The sequence below is a fragment of the Bombus vancouverensis genome, chromosome 4 (assembly GCF_051014615.1).
Source record: "Bombus vancouverensis nearcticus chromosome 4, iyBomVanc1_principal, whole genome shotgun sequence".
In the NCBI taxonomy this organism is placed as follows: Eukaryota; Metazoa; Arthropoda; class Insecta; order Hymenoptera; family Apidae; genus Bombus; species Bombus vancouverensis.
In genome coordinates, this window is record NC_134914.1 from 236,411 (window position 1) to 263,475 (window position 27,065).

Genomic DNA, 27,065 nt, shown 5'->3' on the forward strand with positions numbered 1-27,065 from the left:
ATGTAACTTTATAAAGATATCTCGTTTTATTATATATTAAAAGAATGTACTCATTGCTGCTATATTTCAGATGAAAAAAAGGAGGCAACGATTTTACAGTAAAATCGTTCGTTTACAACTGATTCATTTACATTTCATGATAATACTGTGCATTCTGAATATGCTATGATTTGGTTTAAAATAATAAATAGTCCATTCTTGCATACTATTGCTCCAGCTTTACTTGTATTTTCGATATTGGTATAAATAGAAAGACAATTAATGTCGTTCGAGTCTATTTTCGGATCATTTATATTACGTTTAATCCATATAGTTATTATATGAGACATAGTATCGTAAAATTTGGAAGAATAAAACGTTCGTACAGGAAGTACATTTTATAAGAACTCCAACAAATCTGCGTGTGCACCTAAAATACAAACTGATAGTGATTGTTCATAAGTTTATATACATTATCTAATGTCAATCGAAGGTATCAATTCTTTTTCTCCATAAGAGTACTTTTTCATTTATATGTGTTCAACCGTGAAGCATATGTCACCTACAACGAAAAAGAGTTTTCCTATACTTAATATTTCCTTTATATACCTATGAAAGTCTATTCTTCGCGTAGTATGAAATTATGAATAAATCTGGAATATTGTTCAATCTGAAAAGAAAAATAACTTATTGACATCATTCATTGATACGAGATTCAGAATGTTTGTTTTGTCTTGCAGAAAAAGAAGGTAGCCCTCCCTTTCTTTTAATGTGAAATAGAAAGCGAAAATTTGAAAACAGATTTTTTGGAAATTTACTTGCAAATATCGTTTTCAATATCGTGATTTTCTTCCCAATGGTACTGTACTTTCAAATTTTCCAGTATCCCTCTAAAAACAAAAAGTCGAACCTCGTTATTATTAACGTAGGCATTACAAGGAAGAGAAGTATTAGAAAGCAGCTCCTTTTTATTATGGATTTCTTTATAATCGTGTAAATAAGAAATTCCGGAAATTTTTTCCTCAAGAATTTAATTCTTGTGTTTTGATTGATAATTATTACACTGCATACTAACATTTCGCATACTGTTCGCGTCTAACAATTTCCTAATAATAACTACTTCAAAATTACATATGTTCTTGCACGAATTCAAAAGTACGTATGATACAATTACAATTGATTCTAAAATAATAATTATTTGAAGATATTAAGATACTAATTAAACGTTTCACTATATTTCAAAATCTGGAACAACAAATTTTTATTTATAAAAAATGAAACTGTCGTTATATATTCTTTGTCATGATGCTATTTCTTATTACCATGTCGACATTTTTTAAAATTCATTTTGTTATCTCTACGCAATATGAAAATTCATATACTGCTTAATATTTTTTACATATTATCCATCCACCGCATGATATCTCCTGAAAAATCAAAATATTAATGTTATATTATTACAATGCTTCTTAAATTTCAATTTTTGATAAATTTGAAATCCAATATATTTTGCACAATTATTATTTATCAAAAAATTCTAAGTTAGTAACTTTCTTTTCAAATGGCAAATAACATATACATTGACTTACCTGTAAGTTTTTGTTCCTAATCATCATTTCCTCTTATAGAACATCATTATTGTTCTCATAATTACTACCAGTGTCATAGATATTGTAGTGGCTACAACTGAATTAATAGAAAATGATAAATAACTGTGTATAACACTAACACATAACTGTGTATAACAATGACACATAACTTTTACTTACATATCAGTCGATAAGGGATTACTGTGATATCCTGTTGATGTTTCTTAAGGCACTTGATTAGGTGCGATACGGTATCATTCCTTATGGTATACTGTAGATAAGTATTTTAGAAAATAACAAGAATAAATCTAAATTATTCAGAGGTTCCAGTTTCGGCTTAGACATAAATACAGGACCATTTGCAAAGAAGAAAGGGTGCGTTTCTACAGCCTCGTTATAGTAACCATGAATACCAATCTCTGAATTACTGGTTACTAAACATAAATATCCTATAAAATTTAATATATTTCTTTAATTTTTAATACATACATGAGTTAGTAGTTCTAAATTATGAATCATCCTACCTGTGATATTACACTTTTCCTTATAATATCATCACTCAAGTGAACAACATTAAGATCATGTAAACCATGTCATCCTATCTTACTGTGAAGATACTTAGTTATGTTATCTAACATTATAAAAATATCATCAAATTCAAGTCCTTTTATTCACATCACATGGCCACGACGATCTGGTTCTTCGTTATATAATGTTCTAAAATTTGTCGTATATATAGAATGTACAAACCGTGATATCAAGGTATCAGTTCTTCCTTCCCAAGGGACAGTTTCATTAAAATTCTGATAGAATTAAAAATTAATTATTAATATTCTAACAATCATATATGTTAAATACATTATAGTCAACGATATATACCTGAGCGAATGTAGGGGTGATTCCTTGATAATTATAAATGTCATCAGCCCACATCATTGCGCCACTTCTTTGTACTCCAGCCTCTAGATTAACAGCCTAAACAAACATACAAAATTTTATAGAATCTGTACAAAATATAGTATATATGCGCAATATTGAAACGTTCAAGGGGATATAGAGGTAATGTACATCACATACACGTGTACTCTCATGCAACAAAATACAATTAGATTTAATAGTATAAGCTCTTTTATTCATCATAATAGATTGGAAATTTAAGTGTCTTACGAGGGTGAGTAAAAAGTTACCCGCTCTGTCGGTGTAGAATTTATTTTAAGCAATTGTCAAAAAAGACATACATCATTTTTTGACATAATCACTCAATTTCTGTATACACTTTCTCCATTTGCTGAAGGACCTTCGTATTTTCTCGTTAAAAAATGTTTTGGGCTGAGCTGCGAACCACGAATGCATCGTCGTCTTTACCTTTTCATCAGCTTTCTCGGCATCCATCTCGCACAAACTTTTTAAAACCCAAATCTGTCGTGCACTATTGCATAAGCAGAGCCGTGGCTGATTTGCAAATGATTTGCCACATTATCCAGTGTCACTCGTCTATTCCATAGAGCATAAGTTCATGAGCACGTTCAATGTTGTCATCGTGGATGTGGACGGGCGTCCAGCTGTTTTTTCATAACACTTGTGCGATCTTCTTTGAACTTTTGTGCCCATTCAAACACACTTCGTGACAAAACACTTTCTCCATAATGTGCATTAAATCTTTGATAAATATAGGCATCCAACATAACCTCCGACCACAAGAAACGAATCACAGCATCCTGCACTGTTTTCCTGCAAATCGCCATTGCAAAGCGCCATTACTCGCGCAACGGTCACAAACGAATTGACGTAACACAATGAAACCTACGCAGCAGCACTGAACAGATATTGACGTCATACGAAGAGTGCAGATGGATCAATACGGTCGACAGAAGTTTTAACTATCTGGAGTGCGGATAAATTTTTACCGAGAGTCGTATAGGAATCTATAATCTGTAAGTACACCTTTGGCTGAATGGAAATTTCTCTTACATATAGTCAAAAATGCAGAAACAGTGTATTGAATTGGAAAGTGATAAAAAATAAGTGAAGTTTCGAGGTTGCATGTGATTGCATGAGTACACAGGACGTTTTTAGCGAATAAAAAATAATTTTGAAAGACACGAGACTTATCTTGTATTTTATGCACTCTCTGTGTCTGAATCTCCAGAGGCACTCTATCTTATGAAGTGTTTTAGATTAGCCGGAAAATTTTGTATGTACATACAAGAAGTATACGATCTAAGTGGAATATTCCATTATTCTCTTGATACAACAGAAACGAAATTTACAGAACTTCTCAGAAAGTTGGTTTATTATTACCAAATTAATAGAATTAATATACGTTTATCATCTTTACATACCTAAGTCGTGAAGGTTTATCGTGCGTAGAAAATTAGTGTCGTTTCAAAGTTACATTTCGTACATTTTAAGCCTATAATTTGTAACGTACAAAACAATGTAAATTTGAGCTGTTTCTTATCTCCAGAATAAGAAAATCCAACTTTACGTTTTTTACACAATGATATTTATGGAACAGTAATATCATATTATTGCATCGCTTGGAGAATGAAGTCAAGGTACGATGTGACCCTAGTGTAAACGCTGGGATAGCCAGCTGTGCCGCATTTATAAGCGTAAGACACAATACCTATTAAATACGAGGTTAATTCATGTTGTATCAGCAGTGGTCCGCCGCGGTCAGCCTGAAAGGATCGTTAAATTTTTAATCAAAGATACTGAAATATATCGATCGAATTGTATTGAAATTATACTTATATACAGTAATAATCTTCTATTGATTTGTGTATTGAAATACTCCAATTTATAATGTACATGTTATATGTATTTTGAGCAAAACTAAGATTAGAAGGAAATTAGATTAAATACCATAATGAGGTGTGAGAAGTAGGCAAAATTATTGAATTGTGTTTATCTATTATTTCTAATGTTTAAGACGTCGATTTGATGTTAATTCGAATTGACGTGTCTTCAGATACCGTATAGTTTGTAGTAACTCTGTAACTTAATTACCGTACAAGAATTCTTTCGACCCTGAGCATGTTCGGCGCATATTATACCATCAGTGATATCAGGTGCATTAGGAAATTTGGAATAAGCTATTTTGCATTCGGCCTTCTTAATCACTGGCATTTGTACTACCATTAATGCATTATGTCGTGGTCGTCCTACGAAGAAAATAAGAAAGATATTTAAGACTGGAACTGTTTAATTTTATTATAAAATTGATATCACTTACTATATCTTAACGCTCCCCATCCAGCAACAAGGGGGTTATAGCCGACGAAGTTGCTCTTTCGTAGGGGCTCTTTCGTACAAATGGGATATACGTACCCTGAAAAATAAAAAAATAAATGAAAATGCAGGAAACAAATGACCAAAAGTATGAGAAAGAATCGTACACGCTTTATGACACAATATATGTGTACAGTAAGAAATTTCAAGATATGATACTTCAGTAATACTCAATAGCATATATATATATATACATATATATATATATATATATATTGAGGACTTACTCGAAAATGGCACCTCCTCCACCAATCTAAGAATGGCAATATTATGATTGTGTATGTTTTCTATTCCATCCAAATGTGCACAATGTGCTGCAGTCAAAACATGCCTAGCCGATATCAGGGAACCTCCGCACTTCCATAGTGGTTTGTCTGGGTTTCGGGGATTACGAAAACCTAATGCAGCGATCCATGGCCAAGCGCCTAAAATGCAATAGTCATAGTTGTGAATATACATAATTTTTTCTCACGTAACGAGTGACAACGATTATTACCTATTCGATATTCGATCATACAGCAGACGATAAGTACATACGTACAAATACTCTGAAATAGAGATTTGATAAAGACAGAAATTAAATTTTTATTCCAGTGGAATTCAAATTATTAAATAATTCTATATAATTTCTATTTGAACTATACTGAACTATAAAGTTCAAACGTGTTTTTTTTTGCCCTAACAGTTTTTGATCTCTATCCATATTATTACTCCTATATCAATTTTTTATTTCAAGCAAAAAGATACTCTTCCTAACATGAAGTAAAAGAAAGAAATAATTCAAGTTAATAAGTAAAGTTACTACCGATGAAATCATAGCATTATTATTTAGTCTAATTGAAATGTACATTGATGTGCTGTTTAATGCCTTTAAAGTTCATTCTTTGCAGTAAATGGCTTATTATTAATCGGAAAGAAAGACATAAAACGTACCAAGTTCAGCTGGTTTACCATCGACCAGCCTGGTATGAGAGACGTTGCTAAAACCACAGTATGGTGGTCGCAAAGTCTTATACTTGTACACAGTTTTTATTAAAATTTCTCTCTTCTCTTTGTTTGGATCGTTCGGACAGCAACCGATCGTAACATTGCCCTGGTATCTGCACACTGATCGTCTATAAAAATCGGTGGCTGTACGGTACTGTATCTGCCATATTTCTTGCAGAGGTTTACATTTTCTGTAGTCAAGGCACCTGCCTTCTTGATTGTCCGGTGTGGTACATTCTGGATCAAACAATTTTAAAACATTTATACAGTTCAAAGATGCGTAAGAAAGCGACACCGATTACTCAACTTTCGAAGTAAAAAGCCGATCAAGTCCACCGGATTGCCCTACAGACACGTATTAATCCGTAAGAGTTAGTCATCATGTTGATAATAATTATCTAAAGAAACTTTTCACGTGAAAATATAAAATTTTAATTGATTAGATATTGTGTTAGCCATACTTAAGAAAGAAAATGAAAATGAATGAAATGAAAGAAAAGGACTACCTTCAACCTCATTTTTTAAATAAACACTTTGTCAGTTTTGCGGTAAATAAATTCTTAGGAATTCAGGACAGTTTTTAGTGAATCATTTTGTTTCGACCGTTCGCGGAGAGACGCGATCGCGAGATAGCACGTCAACGAGAGTTGTAAGTTCCCGTTACGATTAAATAATCGACGCCACGAACTGATCGATCCCCTTATTTCGATTATGATAATAAGGGTAGTTCAATGAAATTCCACAGAATTAACACAAATAAATTAATGTTTATTTCAACAACTTATTAACTAGAAAGATATAAATGGAACAAAAAAAATGTAACTGCGTTTTGGTTGATAAGTAATGCGCGACATACCACATGTGTTGACGGTTCGACTTCTCGAAAAGTTCTGAACGCCTTTCGATTTTTTTCGTTTTTTCTGGAAGGCGACCCCCACTACGTTCGGATCACGCCACATTCTTTTACTGCGAGGTAAAATACGGGCCACGAGTCGACGTTTCTGGAAGTCGCCCTGCTTAATGAACCATGCGCTTGCCACTACAATGTTTGTTTGCCGGGCAGACGCGACGATCCGTCTGCGACATTATAGTGCCGCGATCGATAGTTAAGAATATGACCTATGGTAAGCCGCATGGCGTAACATTCTCAACCTAACCCCGTTGAGAGGGTACCGATCAAACTAGGGAGGTGTGGTTGAAGTTCCCATCTTATTTCGTCTCGGTGGCTAGTTGTTCGGGTTTCTCGAGATCGGGTTGAATTGGCAGTGGGACAAGCCTTTTGACGCCCCGATCCAAAATGCTCTTTGCCGTCTGAACTGTAGCTGTCCGGATGACACCATCGGCGCCTGGATGAACCTTGATAACTCGGCCCAGAGGCCAATGCATGGAGGGAACGTTGTCCTCTCTGAGGATGACGATTGTGCCCTTTTGGATGCTGTGTCCACCCTTGCTCCATTTATTGCGGTTGGTTAGCTCGTTCAAATACTCCTTATGCCAGCGGTTCCAAAAATGTTGTTTAAGCTGTTGGATATGCTGCCATTTGGAGAGTCGGTTCGATGGAATGTCTCTGAAATCTCGATCACGTAAGCACATTAATGAATCGCCAATGAGGAAATGTCCGGGAGTGAGGGCTAGGAGATCATTTGGATCGGTGGAGATAGGAGTTAGCGGGCGGGAATTGAGGACTGCTTCTATTTCTATGATAAGAGTATTACGGTGTTAAGCTCATATGTTTCTGTTTCTCCACTCGCGCTGCGCCATAATATCCTTTGATATTTCCGATCCTCTGGTCGTACGAGGAATTGCCGATACATTTTCTCGATGTCGCCAGTGAGTACGTACTGATGAGCGCGGAATCTAATTAATATACAAAATAAATTGTGAATTGATTCGAGAATATAGGATTTCCCCATTTTCATGATTATCGTGATTTTTGTATAAATATATTTGTGAAGATACTAATAATTAGGTACTTATAAATTAGTATTATCAATTATTTTGCATTTATAATTCCGCCTCTAGTATAAGTGTTAATTGAAAACTAACTTTATGTTTCAAAAAGTACTAGCAAAGTCGTTGAGTAACAAGCCACTGATGCTAACACAAATAGCATTGTCGTAATTAAATATTTCTAAATATTCATTTTTCATTTTGAACCTGTAGAAGCAATTTATTATATATACTATTAGCTAAGTAATTGCATATTTAATTAAGTCGAAATATAAAACTTAGTTATTTTAATAATTTAAAAAATAAAAAACTGACAAACACTTCAATTTAATTTATGGTTGGAACAAAAGACAGTTATTTTTCATTAATTGAAATATTGCAATGCAGAGTACTTTCCAAAATACGCCGAGAGTATTCCTGATGATAAAACGAGCGTTGCTTCATCGAACGCAGCTAAAGAAAATAACATCTATGTAGTTGGTGGTACGATGCCTGAAATAGAGGGCGATAAATTGTACAATACCTGTACTATTTGGGGTCCCGATGGAACTTTGATAGCAAAACACCGAAAGGTAAGTAATATATTCCTTTATGGCTTTGAATTTGAAAATATTGGGGTGAAGAAAGTGACTCTATCTAGGAATAATTTAGGAATATACATATGTACATACGTATACTATAACCAATTCTATAATTTACGGTTTATAAAATACGTTATGATACGGGAAACGCCCTATTTTTGTTGTAATGTGTTTGTTGTTGTATAAATTTTTCACATACTTAAAATATTATTATACTTATTTTTTCTCCTTTTTAAACATTATTAAATGATAAGATTTTTTAATAAAAGAAAGTGATAAAAACGCTGTCAGTTATTAAATAAAAAGTAATTAAAGTTTAGGAGTTGGTAACTTTGATATTAAATTACAAAAGTTGCAGCAATAGAATTAGCGACTACATTTTTATGTTATTAGGTACAGCTATTCGACATCGACATTCCTAATAAGATTACTTTTCGAGAGAGTGATTCACTCAGTCCTGGTAACTCCCTAACGACGTTCGATGTGAAGGGCTGCAAAATAGGTATTGGCATTTGCTATGATATTAGATTCGAGGAAATGGCACGCATTTATCGGAACAAAGGTACAGTAACTTAATCGATCAATACTTAACTAGCAAAAAATTAAATATCTTTCTTAAATATATTCTATATAAAATTAATATAATCTGTAACTCTGTATAAAAAGAAGCTTAATTTAAAAAACCAGTATATTTGCTGAAAATGAAACAAATAAAAGAATTAAAAGCACAATAAGAGGACTGTCCTCGCATATTCAGAAATGATGGAATGTGAACCGTGCAACTACGAAGTTAATTGGTATTCGGTGGCTTCATATTTCCTGCTTCTCTGGGTTAGGTTGCCAAATGCTGATATATCCAGCGGCATTCAATATGACCACTGGACCACTGCACTGGTCATTACTTCAGCGTTTCAGAGCGAATGATAATCAATTATACGTTGCCTGCATATCACCGGCTCGTGTTCCTTAAGCAAGTTACGTCGCATGGGGACATACACAGTTGACCAATCCCTGGGGAAAGATTCTTTACGATTTGGAAACTCAAGAGAATATGGCAGTCACCGATATCGGTAATTTACAGCTTAAAATTAAAAGCGAGAGATCCATGATGTAATTAATTTTTAGTCTCGTTAATTTATCGATTTAGCGTCTTCCTCTGTATTTGTTGAATTTATTAGTAAGCATTACTTATTACTTCGTATGTTTCTTTTTTCTATCAGATCTAAAAGTTGTTGAGGAAGTAAGGGCTCAGATACCTACATTTTCTCAGAGACGTACAGATTTGTACGACACTGTCTGTAAGAAGGAGTAACTCTACACTAAAACAGAAAATGTTTTTTTTATAATATTTCTACTACAATATCCCTTTTTTGTGAATTATTACTAATTTCTTATCATTTGTACTAAACGAATGACTCAATTAAGAAAACCAAAACGTTATAAATAATAATCTGTATATCTTGTGTATCAACATGTAATTGGATATTATAATAATATAGGAATGCTATAATAATATAGGATAATAATATAGGAGAATAATAGTATAGAAAAAAATACATGCTTTTAAACACCTTTAATATCGATCACATAAATTGTTATAATTCACAATGATTACGCATACATAAAAGACCCCTTGATAGTAAAATTTACGATCAAAAGGCAATTACGTATCGTTTAACAACATTTAATTTATAACACCTTTTAAACATTTAGACAGATTAACACATAACACTTCTTATATATAAACATCAATTCGAAGTTATCAGCTTGGAGAAATTGGTCGATTAATACCTGTAGATTGTCTGTCTCGATGAAAGACTTAAAGAGAGCAAAAACATGATAATGCCGCTAATATAATATTCCTTCTTTCTTGTATCTTTCTGCCTCTCAGGTCGTTTTACTAATTACAATAAGTAATTTCGACTTCTTTGCGCTCTCTTTTAACGCATTCGAGACCGAAAGAAATTCATATCAGTCAGTAGGCAAGGGTATAATATACATATTTTATATATAACTTATGTAGTAATGTATATATCATGTTAGTTTCATATTTTTTTCAATATAGAATTATTATATATATAACTGTACATAATACATTATAGAATAACATAGTATATAATTTTATATTTTAAAAATATGAGGCATACTATTTAAGATTGTCATCGATTTAAAATCAAAGTATGAAAAGGATACCCTGGAGAGAGTAAAACACAGAATCATTCCAACTAAACATTCAGATCGTACCGACACCTAGGTATCGTCTTACAATTAAATCTCGGTCTCGAATGGATTAAAATGAAATACATACTTGCAGCTTCAACATCTTCAATATCGAGGAGATTCAAACTTTACAAATAAATGTAAATTGCGATGTCAAACAAAGCGATGTAAAAAGGGAAAAAGGAGGAAAGAAGGAACAGGGAAGCAAAGAGAAGAAACGAATTTTTCATTTTCTCGAAACTGGATCAAGTTTCAGGAAGACCATCCAAGTAATTGATGTCCTCTGTAATTATTTGTTAATCATGCGCGGAATCAGAACGATTCGACCTCGTTCCAAAGCAAATCGTTACTAGAGTAGAGACGGGAATTAATAATTCGTGTCAATTGTTCGATCGTGTTCACAAATTCAAATGCGGTTGAGTGGCGGAAACCATTTATAACACGTCCCATACAGCGTAGATCGCATACACGTCTTAGGATGTATTTTTGGTACTTATATATACTCTATATATATTCTTACTCTATATATACTTATATGTACTCTATATATATTCTCTATCTTAGATATACCATAAAATATTTCGTGAAATCGCGTATTCGTGTCTAATGTCAGGGATTCTCTTTCCACAAGTCTGCGTTTTCTATATTATCTTTCTTCCTTATCAGTAGGCATTCTCACAATTTGTGATTAATACTGCTCGTACAGGAATGTTAGGTTTTTGACGTTGTAAAATTTCACGTGAAATAATAATGCCTATATATTGACTAATTTATCAATTAATTAAATCCGTGTATATCAAGTTTTCTATAATTTACTACTTTCGTGTAACTACAGAAATTTGATGCAATATAAAACTTGATTAAAACAGCGATTCATTAGGAAACGAGAATAATGATGCAAATATTTTTTGTAGCCATTATATAGGATTTCGATCGCATAATTAATCAGTATCAACTTACCGGTCTTTAACGGAAGAATAGAAAGAAGTGCAGGCGGTACACAGACCGCAATTATGATCATTTTCAGGTAGAATCTCAAACAGCAGTACATCTTCTTAGTCGTAATAAGTCGCGATCAGAAGCGTAAAAGAAGTATAGTAGTAGTGTAGGTACTGCACTAGCCAGAAGTATCTGCGACAGAAATCAGAATACACTCTTTTTCGCATGGTTGGATCAATTTCGCGTGGGACTAACCTGATTGAACCTAACGCGGGATAATTGCTCAACTCACGACCTTAACCAGCCCGCTTGATTCTCTGTAAATGCTTGAAATTGACGCTTGGATTCTTTCCAGATTAACTAGCTTTGCCCCTCCCTCCCTTTATCTATTTTCTTAGATCGACTTAGAATGGATCGAACAAAGGCACAAAAGAATTCGAAGAAAACAACAATTTATTATTCAAATTGTTCATCGAGGGTAATCAATGCTGTATACTTCCTAGAATTAGGATGAATAGGGATTTGGAGAAACCCACCGGCCATGTCCAGAATAATAAAATATCTCGCTTTTGCAATCTCGCGACTCGATCCGCAATGAGGGGTAAAGGATACCGATCCGCGACCGTATATTTATTTAGTTCTCGAAAATCTGCCTATCATCTATCTGAACCATTGTTCGTCTTCACGAGTAACACGGGATATAGAAGGGAAAATAAAGGAAAGGAAGGTGGGGATAAGTAGAAGCTTGGGGCCAAGTTTAATTCACTGAAACCGAGCTGCTTGTATTATCACAAAACAAAATTGCCAGTACGTCATTTCCGTACTCTCGTCCTCGCGAAAATGGTTTTGCTCGTTAAGAAAAAACGAAGAGACAGGGGAAGAGAAGAGAGGAAAAAGCAAACGGAGAGCGCTTTTAAAAAGCTGGCGAACCGCGTGTTACCACAACGAGATACGCGGTGCTATTTGTCGCTTTAAATTGTGTCGCAACTCGTTTTTGAGATCTTTGCCAGGGACGCGTTAAAACACGCTGCAAATATATTTCTGGCTTTTCTGGGGTTTAACTGAAATATGACAAATAACGTTGTAAAACATATGTACTTATGACTTACAGAGTAATTGAGTGTACAAAATATATAGTATACAAAATAGCCAGCGATTTAGGGCTTTAAAAGATCAAAAGAAAAGAAAAGAAAAGAAAAGAAAAGAAAAGAAAAGAAAAGAAAAGAAAAGAAAAGAAAAGAAGAAAGATAATATGTTGTGGCAGTCTAAGTCGATCTAAGAAAATAGATAAAGGGAGGGAGGGGCAAAGCTAGTTAATCTGGAAAGAATCCAAGCGTCAATTTCAAGCATTTACAGAGAATCACTATTGAAAGTTCAAAGGCCGACTAGTGAGCTTCATCCTATCTCATTTTTTAATCAGGCGATGGATCGACGAATCGTATTGATTTCGAGGATTATTATAGTTCTGTGGGAATTTTAAAGCGTGGTTTGTCTAATCTTGTCTCGTTAGCTACAGACTCTTTGGCGAGCAGCCTGAAACTTGATCCAGTTTCGAGAAAATGAAAAATTCGTTTTTCCTCTTTGCTTCCCTGTTCCTTCTTTCCTCCTTTTTCCCTTTTTACATCGCGTTAAGACCCGTTAAATAATATTGACTGCCGTGGACGCTGGCTGAGAAGTGCACTTTATAACTAGCTTTAAAATCACTGACGTCGATGAGGACAAAGGTAAGTTAGAGGGTCATTTATCTGAGCTGGTATTATTCCGCTGTACAAACTATTTCCGGCCAGTACCTTTTATGTACTTTCGCTTCTGCTAACAAGCAACGCGCCATGTCCATCACTGTTCTATTATACCTTTCCGCTGTCCCGTTTAATTCATGTACGTATGTTGGGCAATTATTTATTCTTATACCTTTATCCCTAGCAAATTTATAAATTCGATTATTTAAATATTCTTTACCATTATCGCATCTTAATATTTTTAACCTCTTGCCCGTTAAATTTTCGGCTTCATTTACGAACTGTACGAAAGAATCAAAGACCTCATCTTTTGATTTTATACAATAGATCCTAGCTATTTTACTATAATCATCGATAAATGAAATGAAATATTTTTCTCCATTGAATCCGGTAGTCTTAAAGGGACCACATACGTCCGTATGAATAATTTCCATTATTTCCTTAGCCTTAGTTCGATTATTTTTGAAAGGTAAGTTATGCATTTTGCTTTCTATACACACCCTACATTTCAAAAGTTCCTTTTCAAATTCATTCGGTATGCCAGTCACTAGCTGCTCTTTACCCAAAATCTCTAAATATTTAAAATTTACGTGTCCTAGCATCCTATGCCATCTTTCCTTTTTACTCATACCACTACGTTCGGCGCTGTTTACTAAGTGCTTCTTCCCTTTCAATATACTTTTTATTCTATATGTCCCATTCTCTTTGAACGCTACAGCTGTAAGTATATTATCCTCATCTATTACTTTCGCAATATTTCCTTTGGAAATAACCGTATTCTTATTGTCTGTTAGTTTACCTAAACTAATCAAATTTGCGGACATTTCTTTCGCGTAAAATACTTTCCTCATATTTATTTTATTTTGTTTTCCGAATGCTTCAAAATGACTTATAACATTCCCAACTTTTGTCGCTTTTATCGGTCTATTATCGCCTAAATATATAATATATTTACCGGTTCTTTTAGGTCGATAGATTTATCGAAATAATTTATATTATTAATTATGTGATCGGTACAACCGCTATCTAATAGCCACACTATTTCGTTCTTACTTATTTCATTCGTCTCACTGCTGTTTGCTGCGTGCGCCGTTGCTGTCCATATGCCTGCTCTTGAGTTTCCATGCTCGCCCGTGCCGGTTCTTGATTGACGATGAAAGTTTCCACGTCCTCTGCTCGTATTGCCTTTGTTCTCTCTTCCTCTGTTTCGACCACGTGTTGGCCCATGCCAATAGCCGTTACTGCTTCCCGCTTGGACGCCATTTTTACACTCTCTCGCAAAGTGTCCTAATCTTCCACATCTGAAGCATCCTTCCTTTTTTGCAGAAAAGGCGTTGGTTTGCCTTTCTCCTCCATTGGATTTATTTTTCTTCTCTGCTATTTCTATTTTATTTTTCACATACGCTACCGTTTGATTCTCTTCTTTCAATGTGTCTTTATGTCCGCTATGTAGCTGTATTCTTCGGCTAACGTATTCAGCATGTAATTCAGCTTTTCCCTCTCACTTACTTGTGCGCCTGCACTTTTTAATTCATTTATTAATTTTTCGAAATCGTTAAAGAATGATGCTGAATCACTGTAGTTCTCCAGTCTTATGTTTTCCAATCTCCTTCTGCATACGATCTGCAGTGCCGTCGACTCTTTCAAGTACATTTCATCGAACCTTTTTATTATATCATACGCCGTTTTTCCTTCCCTAACATACTCCAATTGTCTGTTCGATATTGCACTATAAATTATATTTATCGCCTACAAATCCTTTTTGTCCCAGTCTTCATCGTCTCTTTCGTTCTTCATTCTAGTTGTAACAACCTCGCATTCCTTATATTTGAGAAACATCGTGATTCTTTGCTTCCACATTCCATAATCCTCGCCATCGAATATAGGTATCATGATTTCCGATCTCTCCATTTTAATTGATTCTTCTTTTTTTTTTCTTTTCTTACTCAAGCGTTCCTACGTGCTCGAAGTATATTTTTTCCTCTGAAAGTTTTTTTTCTTTACTGAAAACTCACTCGCAAGATCGTAACCACGCACTAAATATCTTGCAAAACTAGTAACCACGCTCTGCTACCATGTTAAGAAAATTCGAGGATTTGGGAATACAAATAATTGACTATATTTCACACACAACAGTTATACATCTATATTACACTCTGAAGAACGTCTTGCACGCACGCTTGTTGCCAACCGACTATCCTAGATTCTTCTAACATTTGGCAACAGTCTTTTGTCTCCACTAAGACCTTGACGCCCTCTGGCCCTTACACACACACTCTCATGTACAGTGTAAATGTATCACTTCCTTAACACAATTATCCCGCGTTAGGTTCAATCAGGTTAGTCCCACGCGAAATTGATCCAACCATGCGAAAACGAGTGTATTCTGATTTCTGTCGCAGATACTTCTGGCTAGTGCAGTACCTACACTACTACTAGACTTCTTTTAGCCTTCTGATCGCGACTTCTTACGACTAAGAAGATGTACCGCAGTTTGAGATTCTACTTGAAAATGATCATAATTGCGGTCTGTGTACCGCCTGCACTTCTTTTTATTCTTCCGTTAAAGACCGGTAAGTTGATACTGATTAATTATGCGATCGAAATCCTATATAATGGCTACAAAAAATATTTGCATTATTATTCTCGTTTCCTAATGAATCGCTGTTTTAATCAAGTTTTATATTGTATCAAATTTCTGTAGTTACACGAAAGTAGTAAATTATAGAAAACTTGATATACACGGATTTAATTAATTGATAAATTAGTCAATATATAGGCATTATTATTTCACGTGAAATTTTACAACGTCAAAAACCTAACATTCCTGTACGAGCAGTATTAATCACAAATTGTGAGAATGCCTACTGATAAGGAAGAAAGATAATATAGAAAACGCAGACTTGTGGAAAGAGAATCCCTGACATTAGACACGAATACGCGATTTCACGAAATATTTTATGGTATATCTAAGATAGAGAATATATATAGAGTACATATAAGTATATATAGAGTAAGAATATATATAGAGTATATATAAGTACCAAAAATACATCCTAAGACGTGTATGCGATCTACGCTGTATGGGACGTGTTATAAATGGTTTCCGCCACTCAACAATGACAGGAATAATTTTTTGTTACGAGTCGTTTAATTTATTCGTTCGTTAGGACGATTGGTCTGACAAATTCAAAGTCTTGTTCCGTATAAATATTTTTAAACAAGCACGTCATAAGCTTTGTATATTCTTTTTATCGCAACGAAGAAAGTTCAGAGAAATGTTGAAATTATTAATTACAAAAGAAGACATTTACGTTGTAAAAATGTTAGCGAAAACATTTGTGAAAAAGTTACTTTGTTATAAATTCTACAAAAAGAAATATTGAAAATCACGTCCCATTTATTCAGTATTTATGCACGTATGAAAAGTATTTTGCATTCGCGCAAAAAAATCCCTTAAGGATACATATTTTATAATAATTGGAGTGTTAAAGTTATTACGCGGATTGGCGTACCTTAACCACGTGCCTTTTAATGAAACTAGGTTATTCATTTGTTATTCGTTCCTAACTTTCAACTTTATGATTTTTGCGGAATAAAATTTTATATTCCGGGTCAGTTTATAAATGATTCAGGGTAAATACATTTATTACGATCGTTTAAAGTTTAAAGAAACACCGTTATAAAGTCGTAATACGAGACAAAGCGATTCAGAACTCGAATTCATTTGTTGGAACGACGCCATGGGCAAAAGTAGATAATGTAAAACTTTCTTCCAAAGACCATTTGATAGCGCCGACGTAATCAAGAGTGTGACGATATTGCCAGAGACGTTTCTGCAAATAGAAGACTAACTGATTTACGAATTGCCGTAACACGATTGCCGCTGGTAGTATGGTTAGTAATCGCTTTATTGAATTTTCGCTTGATGTGACATCGTCGAGAGTTTCTAGCGAAATTCTTCTCCCTGTAAAACTATGTTTCTACAGCAATGGCTGTAATTTTCGAGTTACCGTTTGCGAAGAAATCTTTTTCTTTCTTACGTGTAATAGATTATTTTTAAGTTTTAAGTTTTAAATTACATTGGTAACCTTCTATAATTTATTACTCGAAGGTGGTAATTTTTTCTTAAATAGTTTGTTTTTCCTATAATTTATTATAATATATTTTACTACAGAATCCTCAAAAACATGATGTATGTATATATATCCTGAAATATTATCAGTCTATTGTCAAGTTATAGAACATTATGGAAATTGCCAATTAAAGTCATAAAAAACAAAAAAATAAGGAAGTTCGTTAAAATATGTGATTTTCCAATCAAGATATAGAATTTATTCGAGTAATATAGATTACGGTAGAGATGGTGACGGTAACAATGAGTGGACTGATTCTTCGTGCGAAAACAAATTGGAAGCGCAGAGCGATGTATTGTTTCAGCGAATATCGATTTTAAAGCACGGTTTTAAAGCACGGTATAATCAATTTTTTTACATAAAATTATATTGTATAGGCTATTGTTATTTAAACATTTTAAATTGGATGGTTTTTACATATGCTAAAAAATGGAAAATGATGATGATGAATCAATGACACGTAGAAAATTATAATCTATTGTATTGCTGTTATCTAATGGTGTTGTAGTTGACTGTATGGTGGATGTATCTAATGGTGTTGTAGTTGACTGTATGTTGTTCAATATTGCTATGAAACTCTTCTGATTCATTGTCACTTATACGAAGGATGGAAGTATACGAAATTGATAAAATTATTAATAATATTTACGAAGAGAAAGTAAACTGTTGGATATATGACAAAATAATTCTATTTTAAATAAGAGACTGGTCAGCGTGGTTATTTTGTTTACAAAATCAAACGAATTTAATGAATGTAATGGTAAGGAAGTAACTATAAGTGGCTGTTAAACTATTTTTATGCTTGAAAAGTAATTCGCAAAGTAATGTAAAGCAGTACTACTGAGTTGTACATAACCTCTTTCAGAATTTGTTCTTAACCTCTTGCTTCATAACTTCCTTAATTATACTCTTCAAACTTATTGACTACTTCGATGTTGTTACGAACAGAAACTGATAAAATATTAATCTTAAATATAGATTGAAATGAAAGCTTGTCACGTAAATATATATATATATATATGTAGTATCGTGGACGAAAGGCCTGGGAAATATCGGACGAACTATGAACAGTGTCGCGAGAGCCGAGGCGCCGTCGGGCCCATCAATGTGTCATCGGTCTTTTCAAGTGCATAGTTTCGTGGAAAAGACCTACGTGACCCTGGCCACGAGCGTCTGCAGAACACGTGTGCGGTGGGCCTAGGAAAAGGGCAATGGAATGCGACAACAGTTAGTCGAAAAGCAGAGTGCGAGTCGAAAAGCAGAGTGCGAGTCGAGAAGCCGAGTGCGAGTTGAGCGGAGACGGAGGTTGCGAGTGGCGTTGCCGAGAGAGTGTGGATTGCGCTGTGTTCTGTACGTTTGGTATGAATAGTTCAAGTTAAGCCACAATCGTCTCTTCTGTCTGATTAACATCTCTATTGTCCACGTTTTGTAAACATATTACATCACGATATTACATATTTTTGGGGGCTCAGCCGGGATTGGACAAGACAGAAAACGAAACGGTTTAACAGAGCTATTCGAGCTAGTTGTGAATTTACCGGTACGCGGTGCGGTAAAAGACGATATCGTTGACTGTTTAAGTTTGTGTTGTGTGAAAAATGGCCAACGTCGGGGACGAACGATTGTCGGGTGAAGAGGGTTCGACGCTGGAGGAGCTGAGGAATAAGCTCGCGCGAATGAACCTCCCTATATCGGGTGCGAGGTCAGTGCTGATTGCAAGGCTGAATCGGGCGTGTAGGGCTGGACAATCGTATCGTAAGGGATCGACGGGCGGTGAAGAGCTAACCGGTCAACGAGATTTAGAAAATGTACAGAGAGCTGAGCGTGATTGCAACGAAGATGAGGATGTTGAGAAAATGAATACGAAGGAGTTGAAGGAGCGCCTCGCTAGTTTGGGTTTAAAAACGACGGGAAGAAAAGTAGAGTTACGCGCACGGCTACGAGCGGCCATGGATGGTAACGACATATCGTCGGAAGAAGAAAGCGACGACGAAAGTGAGGATGAAGATGACAAGAAAAACGCAAGAGGATACAAGAGAGATACGCGAAGGGTGCATCAGGACCGTGACGAATGTTGTCGAAGGGCATGTGTTGGTTCGACACTGAGTTTTAGAGACGTCGAAGATGCATTAGAGTCGTTTAGTGGCAACAGAGGTGAAAATGTCGAACGATGGTTCGAGTTGTTCGAGGAAGTCGCTGATACGTGCATGTGGTCGGATGGGCAGAAGGCAGTCTACGCAAGGAAGCTGCTGAAGGGATCAGCGAAAATATTTGCGAGCTTCGAGTGTCACGCCAGGACTTGGCATGAGTTGAAGAGGGGGCTAGTGAAAGAATTTTCGAGGAAAGTCAACAGTAGGCAAGTACATCAGAAACTTGAAGAAACAAAAAAGGAGAGTGATGAAGCATGTTTGGCTTACATGTACCGTATGCTCGAAATAGCTAGCCATGTGGACATGGAGGAGGAAGCAAAGGTGGAATACATAGTGGATGGAATAATAGACGACGAGAACAATAAGGCTGTATTGTACGGCGCTACGTCAATCAAAGAGTTGAGGAAGAGGTTAGTAATGTACGAAGAGCAGAAGAGTCGCAGAGCAAAGTCGATTGTGAAGTCGGCTAAAACCCAGAAGAACGGGAAGCCCAGTCAATCTGTAGATGCAATGAAGAAAAGAAGATGCTTCATTTGCGGTAGTGAGGATCATCTAAGTGTTAAGTGTCCGGAGAGGGGAGAAGGTGTTAGGTGTTTCAAGTGCAGCGGATTTGGACATATTGCAGCGAGGTGTACGGCACAACCGAAAGAGACTTGCGTAGTGTCAAGATCCGAAAAGGGGAAGTATGTGAAGGAAGTGGCGATAGATGATTGTAGGTTTGTGGCATTGGTGGATACAGGTAGTAACCTTACGTTCCTACGAGCGGATGAGTATGTGAGGTTAGGATCACCACCTCTGGGAAACTGCAAACTTAAGTTTGATGGTTTTGGTTCCGCTGGCAATAGTACCTGGGGCGAGTTCACAAGGGTAATGACGGTCGACGGGTGCGACTTTACTGTCACTCTGCATGTTGTCTCGAATAAGGTAATGACAAGACACAGTCTACTCTTAGGTACCGACTTTTTAGACCAGGTAGAGTTGCGAGTCAAACGGGGCGAGGTGACATTTTTACGACTCGACGATCAGACCGACGGTCACGAGGACGCGCCGGATGTACTGAGGGTAAACGCGGTAGAACAGACCGACGAAACAGACCTGACACACGTACGGGAACCGCATTATCGTGAAGCGATTCGCGATATCGTTAGGGGGTATAGGCCGGAGAAGAAGCGAGACGTCGGAATAACCGAAAAAGTAGTTTTGGAAAGCGACAAGCCGGTAGCGCGAAGACCGCGAAGACTGGCGCCGTCGGAAAGAAAGGAAGAAGATGACTTGATGGAAGCGTGGACAAACGAGGGTGTCATCAAATCGTCAGACTCGGAGTATGCGAGTCCGATAGGTGTAGTTAGAAAGAAAGATTTGTGTGTGCGTGTGGCTAGATGGGCCTTGTTACTAGGCGAGATTAAGTATCAGGCGTGTCATCGGCCGGGGAAAAGTATGCAGCATGTAGATGCTCCGAGTAGGAACCCCCTGCCGAGCACTATGTATGTAACGGAGAGTGAAGACGGGCTGATTGCACGGTTGAGAAGGGCACAGAACAAGGACATTGAAGTCCGTAGGATTTTGGACGCCGCAACGTGCAGTCAGGCCGATGGGCAGGTAGTAAGAAACAATATTTTGTATAAGGAGTGTGAGGACGATGTGCTAATAGTAGTATCGAAGGCGATGCGGGCTCAGGTAGTCAGGCAAGCGCACGAGCGTGGGCATTTCGAGGTTACCAAAACAGAAGCTATGGTCAAGAAGGACTTCTGGTTCAAGGGGTTACGCGAAAGGGTCGAACACGTGGTATCCAACTGTCTTGACTGTAGCCTAACCGAACGAAACATAGGTAAGCTAGAAGGGAACCTGCGAAATTACAAGAAAAGAAGAAAGCGTGCGAAGCAGTACCTGAGGAAGGACCCGTGCACACCTCGATTTTATGAAACCTTGGGTCCTAAATGCCGAAAGTGACGCATCTGATGACAGCGAGATAGAAGGCAACATCTGAGGGCAGATGTTATTGCAGGATGGCCGAATGTAGTATCGTGGACGAAAGGCCTGGGAAATATCGGACGAACTATGAACAGTGTCGCGAGAGCCGAGGCGCCGTCGGGCCCATCAATGTGTCATCGGTCTTTTCAAGTGCATAGTTTCGTGGAAAAGACCTACGTGACCCTGGCCACGAGCGTCTGCAGAACACGTGTGCGGTGGGCCTAGGAAAAGGGCAATGGAATGCGACAACAGTTAGTCGAAAAGCAGAGTGCGAGTCGAAAAGCAGAGTGCGAGTCGAGAAGCCGAGTGCGAGTTGAGCGGAGACGGAGGTTGCGAGTGGCGTTGCCGAGAGAGTGTGGATTGCGCTGTGTTCTGTACGTTTGGTATGAATAGTTCAAGTTAAGCCACAATCGTCTCTTCTGTCTGATTAACATCTCTATTGTCCACGTTTTGTAAACATATTACATCACGATATTACATATATATATATATATATATATATATATATATATATATATATATATATATATATATATATGTCGGAGATGAAAGAACAGCGGAGCCTTTGGAATTTTAGATAATCCCGCAACATTGTAACCTAGAGTCTACTATAGCTGTAATTGAACAATTGTAGTTATTCAACCCGATTGTAATTGTTCGAGAGTCGTGATAATGAGCTTGGGCTCGAGGCGACAGTCAGTCGCCGAACGTAGCCGCGGTCACGGGATGAACGTTTTGCCTAACAAGGTATGGAGTAATTCTATAGCTCTCCTTAAAAGAAATATTCGGGGCGACACGAGACAATAAACATTCCAACGGTTTCTGTCCCGTGGCTCGCCACGTGCAGACCCTATTCTTCGAGTAAGATGATTGCCAGATGTCGATGCGTCTCCGCAGGACATGTTCGGCTAGCCCGAGAGCCCGTTATAAATCTTAAGGTTTAGTTAACTAAAGTCCTTCAAACAGACAAACAGTCTTTGTCCCAACTACGGGAAGATAGGGGAGACATATTTTTCAACTAGTGGCGTCTCCCACTAGCAACTTTCCCTCGAGGGCGGCTAACATCCTTTTCTAACCACCGATATGGAGATTGACCAATTAGCAGCAACGCCAATTTCCCTTACTTTCTGAACGAAGGCTTTTCTCGACGAATGCGATGATCTCGTGTCCTTAGACACACCCCATTATAGTTTTCCTCTGTGGCATCATCGGGACAGGAAAGGCATTCTCGTTCGCGATCTCAATGATGAAAGGAGTAACCCTTTACGACCAGTGAATATCACGCATCCGACTTAGATTTTGTGAGTACGTTCATCTATCATCCCGTCGACCGCGGATTCGTTATTGAACCTAGGATCATTGTCATTAGTTTCTCGAGTGCCTAACTACCACGGTTACTTGTCCGGCTCTATAATAATCGTATTTGCACTAGCCGATGTCTTCTCTATTGCACAACGACAACGTGTAACCCAAACGAAGATTCGTTTCACGCCCCTAACCCTAATTCTAATGTCCGCTCCGACATCAGAAGTGGGATCAGTGCCGATTATAACAGTGCAAGAGCTTACGACCATCGTGCGCGAGTTAATTCCGTCGCTAGTGCAAAAATCGAGTGTGGAACCTAACAATTTTTCGACTCCGCTGCATGGTGCGCAGCTACCAATCTGATTATGGAGGAAGATCCTTTACAAAGCAGTGCCCTGAATATAATTTCAATACCGAGTGTCGAATCGACTTCTACGCAGTGGAGGCGCTAACTGGTAGATCAAGCCATCCGGGTGAGTCGTTTCCATTTTACCCCGATTTCGGAGCCGAGTGTTCGCAAATTAAAGAATCCGTAGTCTTGAGAATCTCTGGCAAAAGAACGATTGATATAGTAGTAATGCGAGGAATAAGAAATATTGGTACTAAACGTATCGCTCAAATCTTGTCCATTGCAGGTGTCGGTGGTTAGAGATAAACTTTTCATGTTCTCGCTAATAGTTATTTAACAATACGATATCGCGATTGCTCGTTAAATTTTAGGCCAAGATTTTGACGTAATATTACACAAAATAGCCTCGCTATGTGTAAAACAAAAATAATTAATGCCTGTAATAAAACCGCTGAAAACGAGATCGATGTTAATGAAGTTGACAATGAGGTACGTGGTAGTGATAAAAGTCGATTAATCTTTCTTTTCGAAAATTCAGAGATTCATCCGTTACGGGTTCCCTACGTACTCGTACAAAAAATACAGGCCAGTTAGAAGTACAATTAATTGATCCTAACATCGCCGTACAAGGAGTCCTAATAGACTTCGCGAGCGCAGAATAGTACGTGATAGAACAAGCGACTTAATTACAGCCAAAAATCATAAAGCCTAGTAATTCACCGTTCGCGAGCCCTGTGTTACTCGTGAAGACGAACAATGGTTCAGATAGATGATAGGTAGATTTTCGAGAACTAAATAAATATACGGTCGCGGATCGGTATCCTTTACCCCTCATTGCGGATCAAGTCGCGAGATTGCAAAAGCGAGATATTTTATTATTCTGGACATGGCCGGCGGGTTTCTCCAAATCCCTATTCATCCTAATTCTAGGAAGTATACAGCATTGATTACCCTCGATGAACAATTTGGATAATAAGTTGTTGTTTTCTTCGAATTCTTTTGTGCCTTTGTTCGATCCATTCGATGTCCTTTATTTGCATAACATAAGTGCGTGCGCGTTTAATGTTTCTTCCGGAAGTCATTTTCGGGACGGCGATACTAGGCTGACCCCGTCGAAAATGGGGATTCTTATACTTTCGGACAACCCTAATAATTGTGCAGCTCATACTTGTCTAAATATTCTAATATTTATGTTCTTCCTTGCTACAATTTTGTAAACCATCAAAACGTTTACTACGGAAATCCTCAGGAGTAGTCGCGTGCCAAGTCTTCTGTAGCATTTGACCCTTTTTAATTGTGGTGACATAAGAAATCATTTGGTCAGAGTGATCTGTACTACACTTTCCTTCATTGTATTCAGCAGCGGCTGCTGATTTCGATGTTGCGAACAAACGAAACGAGAGATCATTCTTGAGATTCCTTTGAAAACACGTATAACAGCCAACGTGCCATTCGTACGTTGTCGTCTATGTGGATGATGTCCTAATTATTGCCGACTCGATAGATCAAGCTCTAAAAGTATTGCACACCGTACTAGATACCCTTGTAAAAGCCGGATTCTCCTTTAACTTTTCAAAATGTTCTTTTCTAAAGGCATCGGTACTCTATTTGGAATATGTAATTTACGTCGGAGAAGTTCGTCCCAATCCGGGTAAAATGTACGCCTTGAGTTCTTTACCTGCGTCAACGACCGTCACACAGCTCAGGCAGTTCATAGGTTTAGCCCTTTATTTCCGAAAATTCGTCCCTAAATTTTCACGGGTAATGAAACCCTTGTATGCGCTTACTTCCGATAATAAAAACATGACTTGGACAGATAGGCATGGAAAAATAAGGCAAAAGGTAATTTCCGCCCTGACCGACGCGCCGGTGTTAATGGTATTTGACCCGAACTACCCGATAGAACTTCGTATCGACGCTAGTTCGGATGGATAGGAGGTCATTTTAATGCACAGGGTTGAAGGTAAAAATCAAGTAGTGGAATATTACAGCAAAAGAACTAGCCCTGCAGAATCTAGGTATCATTCCTACGAATTAGAAACGCTAGCAGTTGTAAACGCCGTCAAGCACTTCCGTCATTATCTCCACGGACGAGAATTTCTTGTCGTCTCCGATTGTAATCCTTTGAAGGCTTCCAGTAGTAAGGTAAATTTAAATGACAGGGTTTACAGGTGGTGGGCTTACTTACAAACTTTTACTTTTGACATTCTGTACCGGGAAGGTAAACGAATGGCCCACGTAAATTTTGTCTCGCGAAATCCCGTAGACTTGGATCACCTTACGATCAACGAAGTCATAGAGAAGGAAATCAATCTGACCGAAATCTCCGAAGACTAGCTATTAGTGGAATAACGTCGCGACTCCCAAATTTCTGGGATCGTCAATAAATTACAGAACGAAGAGCTCGCGGAAGACGTCGCGAATACGTATGAGTTACGGTCCGGTACCCTTCATCGTAAAATACAGAGAAAAGGCAGGACTCTCTGCTTGTCCATTGTCCCCAGAGGTTTTAGATGATCTGTTATTAACCATGTGCAACAGTCAATTATGCACTTAGGTTGGGATAAAACGCTTGAGAAACCGTGCGAGTGTTACTGGTTCGAAGGAATGGCGGAGTATGTTCGCCAATTCGTAGAGAACTGTCACGCTTGTCAAGTTTCGAAGGCCAGTTCAGGTAAAATACAAGCTGAATTACATCCTATACCTAAGACCAGCATACCTTGGCATACAGTTCACGTGGACATAACGGGCAAACTAAGCGGTAAAAGTGGTTCGAAAGAGTATGTCATTGTTTTGGTCGACGTCTTCACTAAATTCGCATATCTGCATCATACTCGCAAAGTAGATTTCCTTAGTACCGGTAAAGCACTTAAGTACTATATTTTTATTCGGCAGTCCTTGCCGGATAATAGCGGACCAAGAGAGGTGTCCTAACGGGTAAAGAATTCCAAGATTTCTGGCAAGGTGAACACTAAAACTCCACTTAATCTCAACCGGGATTGAATTTTGTGCGGGGATGTTCCTTCGTAGGGCAGGGTTTGAGGCGAACTACGCGTAAACGATACTGCACCGCAATATGTGGCGGATAATGCTGTTCTCTACGCAAGCACATTGGATAATTAAATGTTAATTTTTCTTAAAGGTACGATACATATACGTGAACTTTAATAATTTACTTTAATAATTAATAATACAATTGAGTGTGATATATTTTAAAGCAGGGCAAAGCACATACACCCACGTCACAATTTTCACATTCAAGCGAGCTAGTGCCTTTCAAATTGTTTTTCGTTTTCTATTTTCTAGCGACATTTTTAGGTTAAAAATTGTAAAATATTGTAAGGATGCGGATCGGAATGTTAAAAAGAGCATCTAATAATGATATATTTATTTTAACGGAAAGCAATAATTGATATCTGACACTTGTGTATCAAAAATAGACTATATATTTTGCCTGTATATATTGTTAACACTGTTATAAAATATTGCGAGGACAAGAAAAGTGTGAAACAAGACAAACGAAAACGTGCGTTTAGCTTAAACGGTGACCGAGTACCTCTCCAAGGTCGGTGCTGCTGATATTTAAAGGGGTCCTCTCTAAGGTCGGTGCAGCTGATATATAAAGGGGGTCCTCTCCAAGGTCGGTGCTGTTGGTATATAAAGGGGGTCCGATTCCCGGCGGAGCCAGCACCATCCGACCTAGACACGTAAACTAGGCAGATCAGTATAGTCGAACATTAACATTCGAAATTTTTTCGAAATCTTGTAAACCATGGAGATTTTACAAAAGACAAACGATCGGTTCCGAGAAGGAGTTCCCGTCCGGGTGGTTCGAGTCGAATCACTTACCACCATGTGGGTTCGTTTGGCTGGATG

General features: G+C 37.3%; 2 protein-coding genes across 5 annotated transcripts; one reads left to right on the plus strand and one right to left on the minus strand.

Annotated features, from left to right (window-relative positions):
• Window positions 1-929: 929 nt before the first annotated feature.
• LOC143302635 (venom serine protease Bi-VSP-like) lies at window positions 930-6,317 on the minus strand. 3 transcript variants are annotated; one of them, XM_076618243.1, is made up of 11 exons: window positions 5,796-6,317; window positions 5,359-5,410; window positions 5,090-5,287; window positions 4,807-4,902; window positions 4,581-4,735; window positions 2,756-4,252; window positions 2,448-2,543; window positions 2,093-2,371; window positions 1,749-2,017; window positions 1,569-1,665; window positions 930-1,406 (listed from the first exon to the last, which is right to left on the minus strand). In XM_076618243.1, the coding sequence occupies exons 1-6, from the start codon at window positions 5,814-5,816 to the stop codon at window positions 4,097-4,099; spliced, it is 678 nt and encodes a 225-aa protein (XP_076474358.1). In that variant the 5' UTR covers window positions 5,817-6,317; the 3' UTR covers window positions 930-1,406; window positions 1,569-1,665; window positions 1,749-2,017; window positions 2,093-2,371; window positions 2,448-2,543; window positions 2,756-4,096. The 3 variants fall into 3 exon arrangements, with proteins under 3 accessions (XP_076474358.1, XP_076474359.1, XP_076474357.1); XM_076618244.1 differs by having other exon boundaries at window positions 1,569-2,017; window positions 2,934-4,252; XM_076618242.1 differs by having other exon boundaries at window positions 1,569-2,017.
• LOC143302634 (uncharacterized) lies at window positions 3,364-22,041 on the plus strand. Of its 2 annotated transcripts, XM_076618239.1 has the most exons (6): window positions 3,364-3,502; window positions 8,187-8,371; window positions 8,774-8,942; window positions 9,217-9,450; window positions 15,681-15,851; window positions 17,060-22,041. In XM_076618239.1, exon 6 carries the CDS (start codon window positions 19,013-19,015, stop codon window positions 21,512-21,514), a length of 2,502 nt encoding a protein of 833 aa, XP_076474354.1. In that variant the 5' UTR covers window positions 3,364-3,502; window positions 8,187-8,371; window positions 8,774-8,942; window positions 9,217-9,450; window positions 15,681-15,851; window positions 17,060-19,012; the 3' UTR covers window positions 21,515-22,041. The 2 variants fall into 2 exon arrangements, with proteins under 2 accessions (XP_076474354.1, XP_076474355.1); XM_076618240.1 differs by lacking the exon at window positions 9,217-9,450.
• The last annotated feature ends 5,024 nt before the right edge of the window (window positions 22,042-27,065 follow it).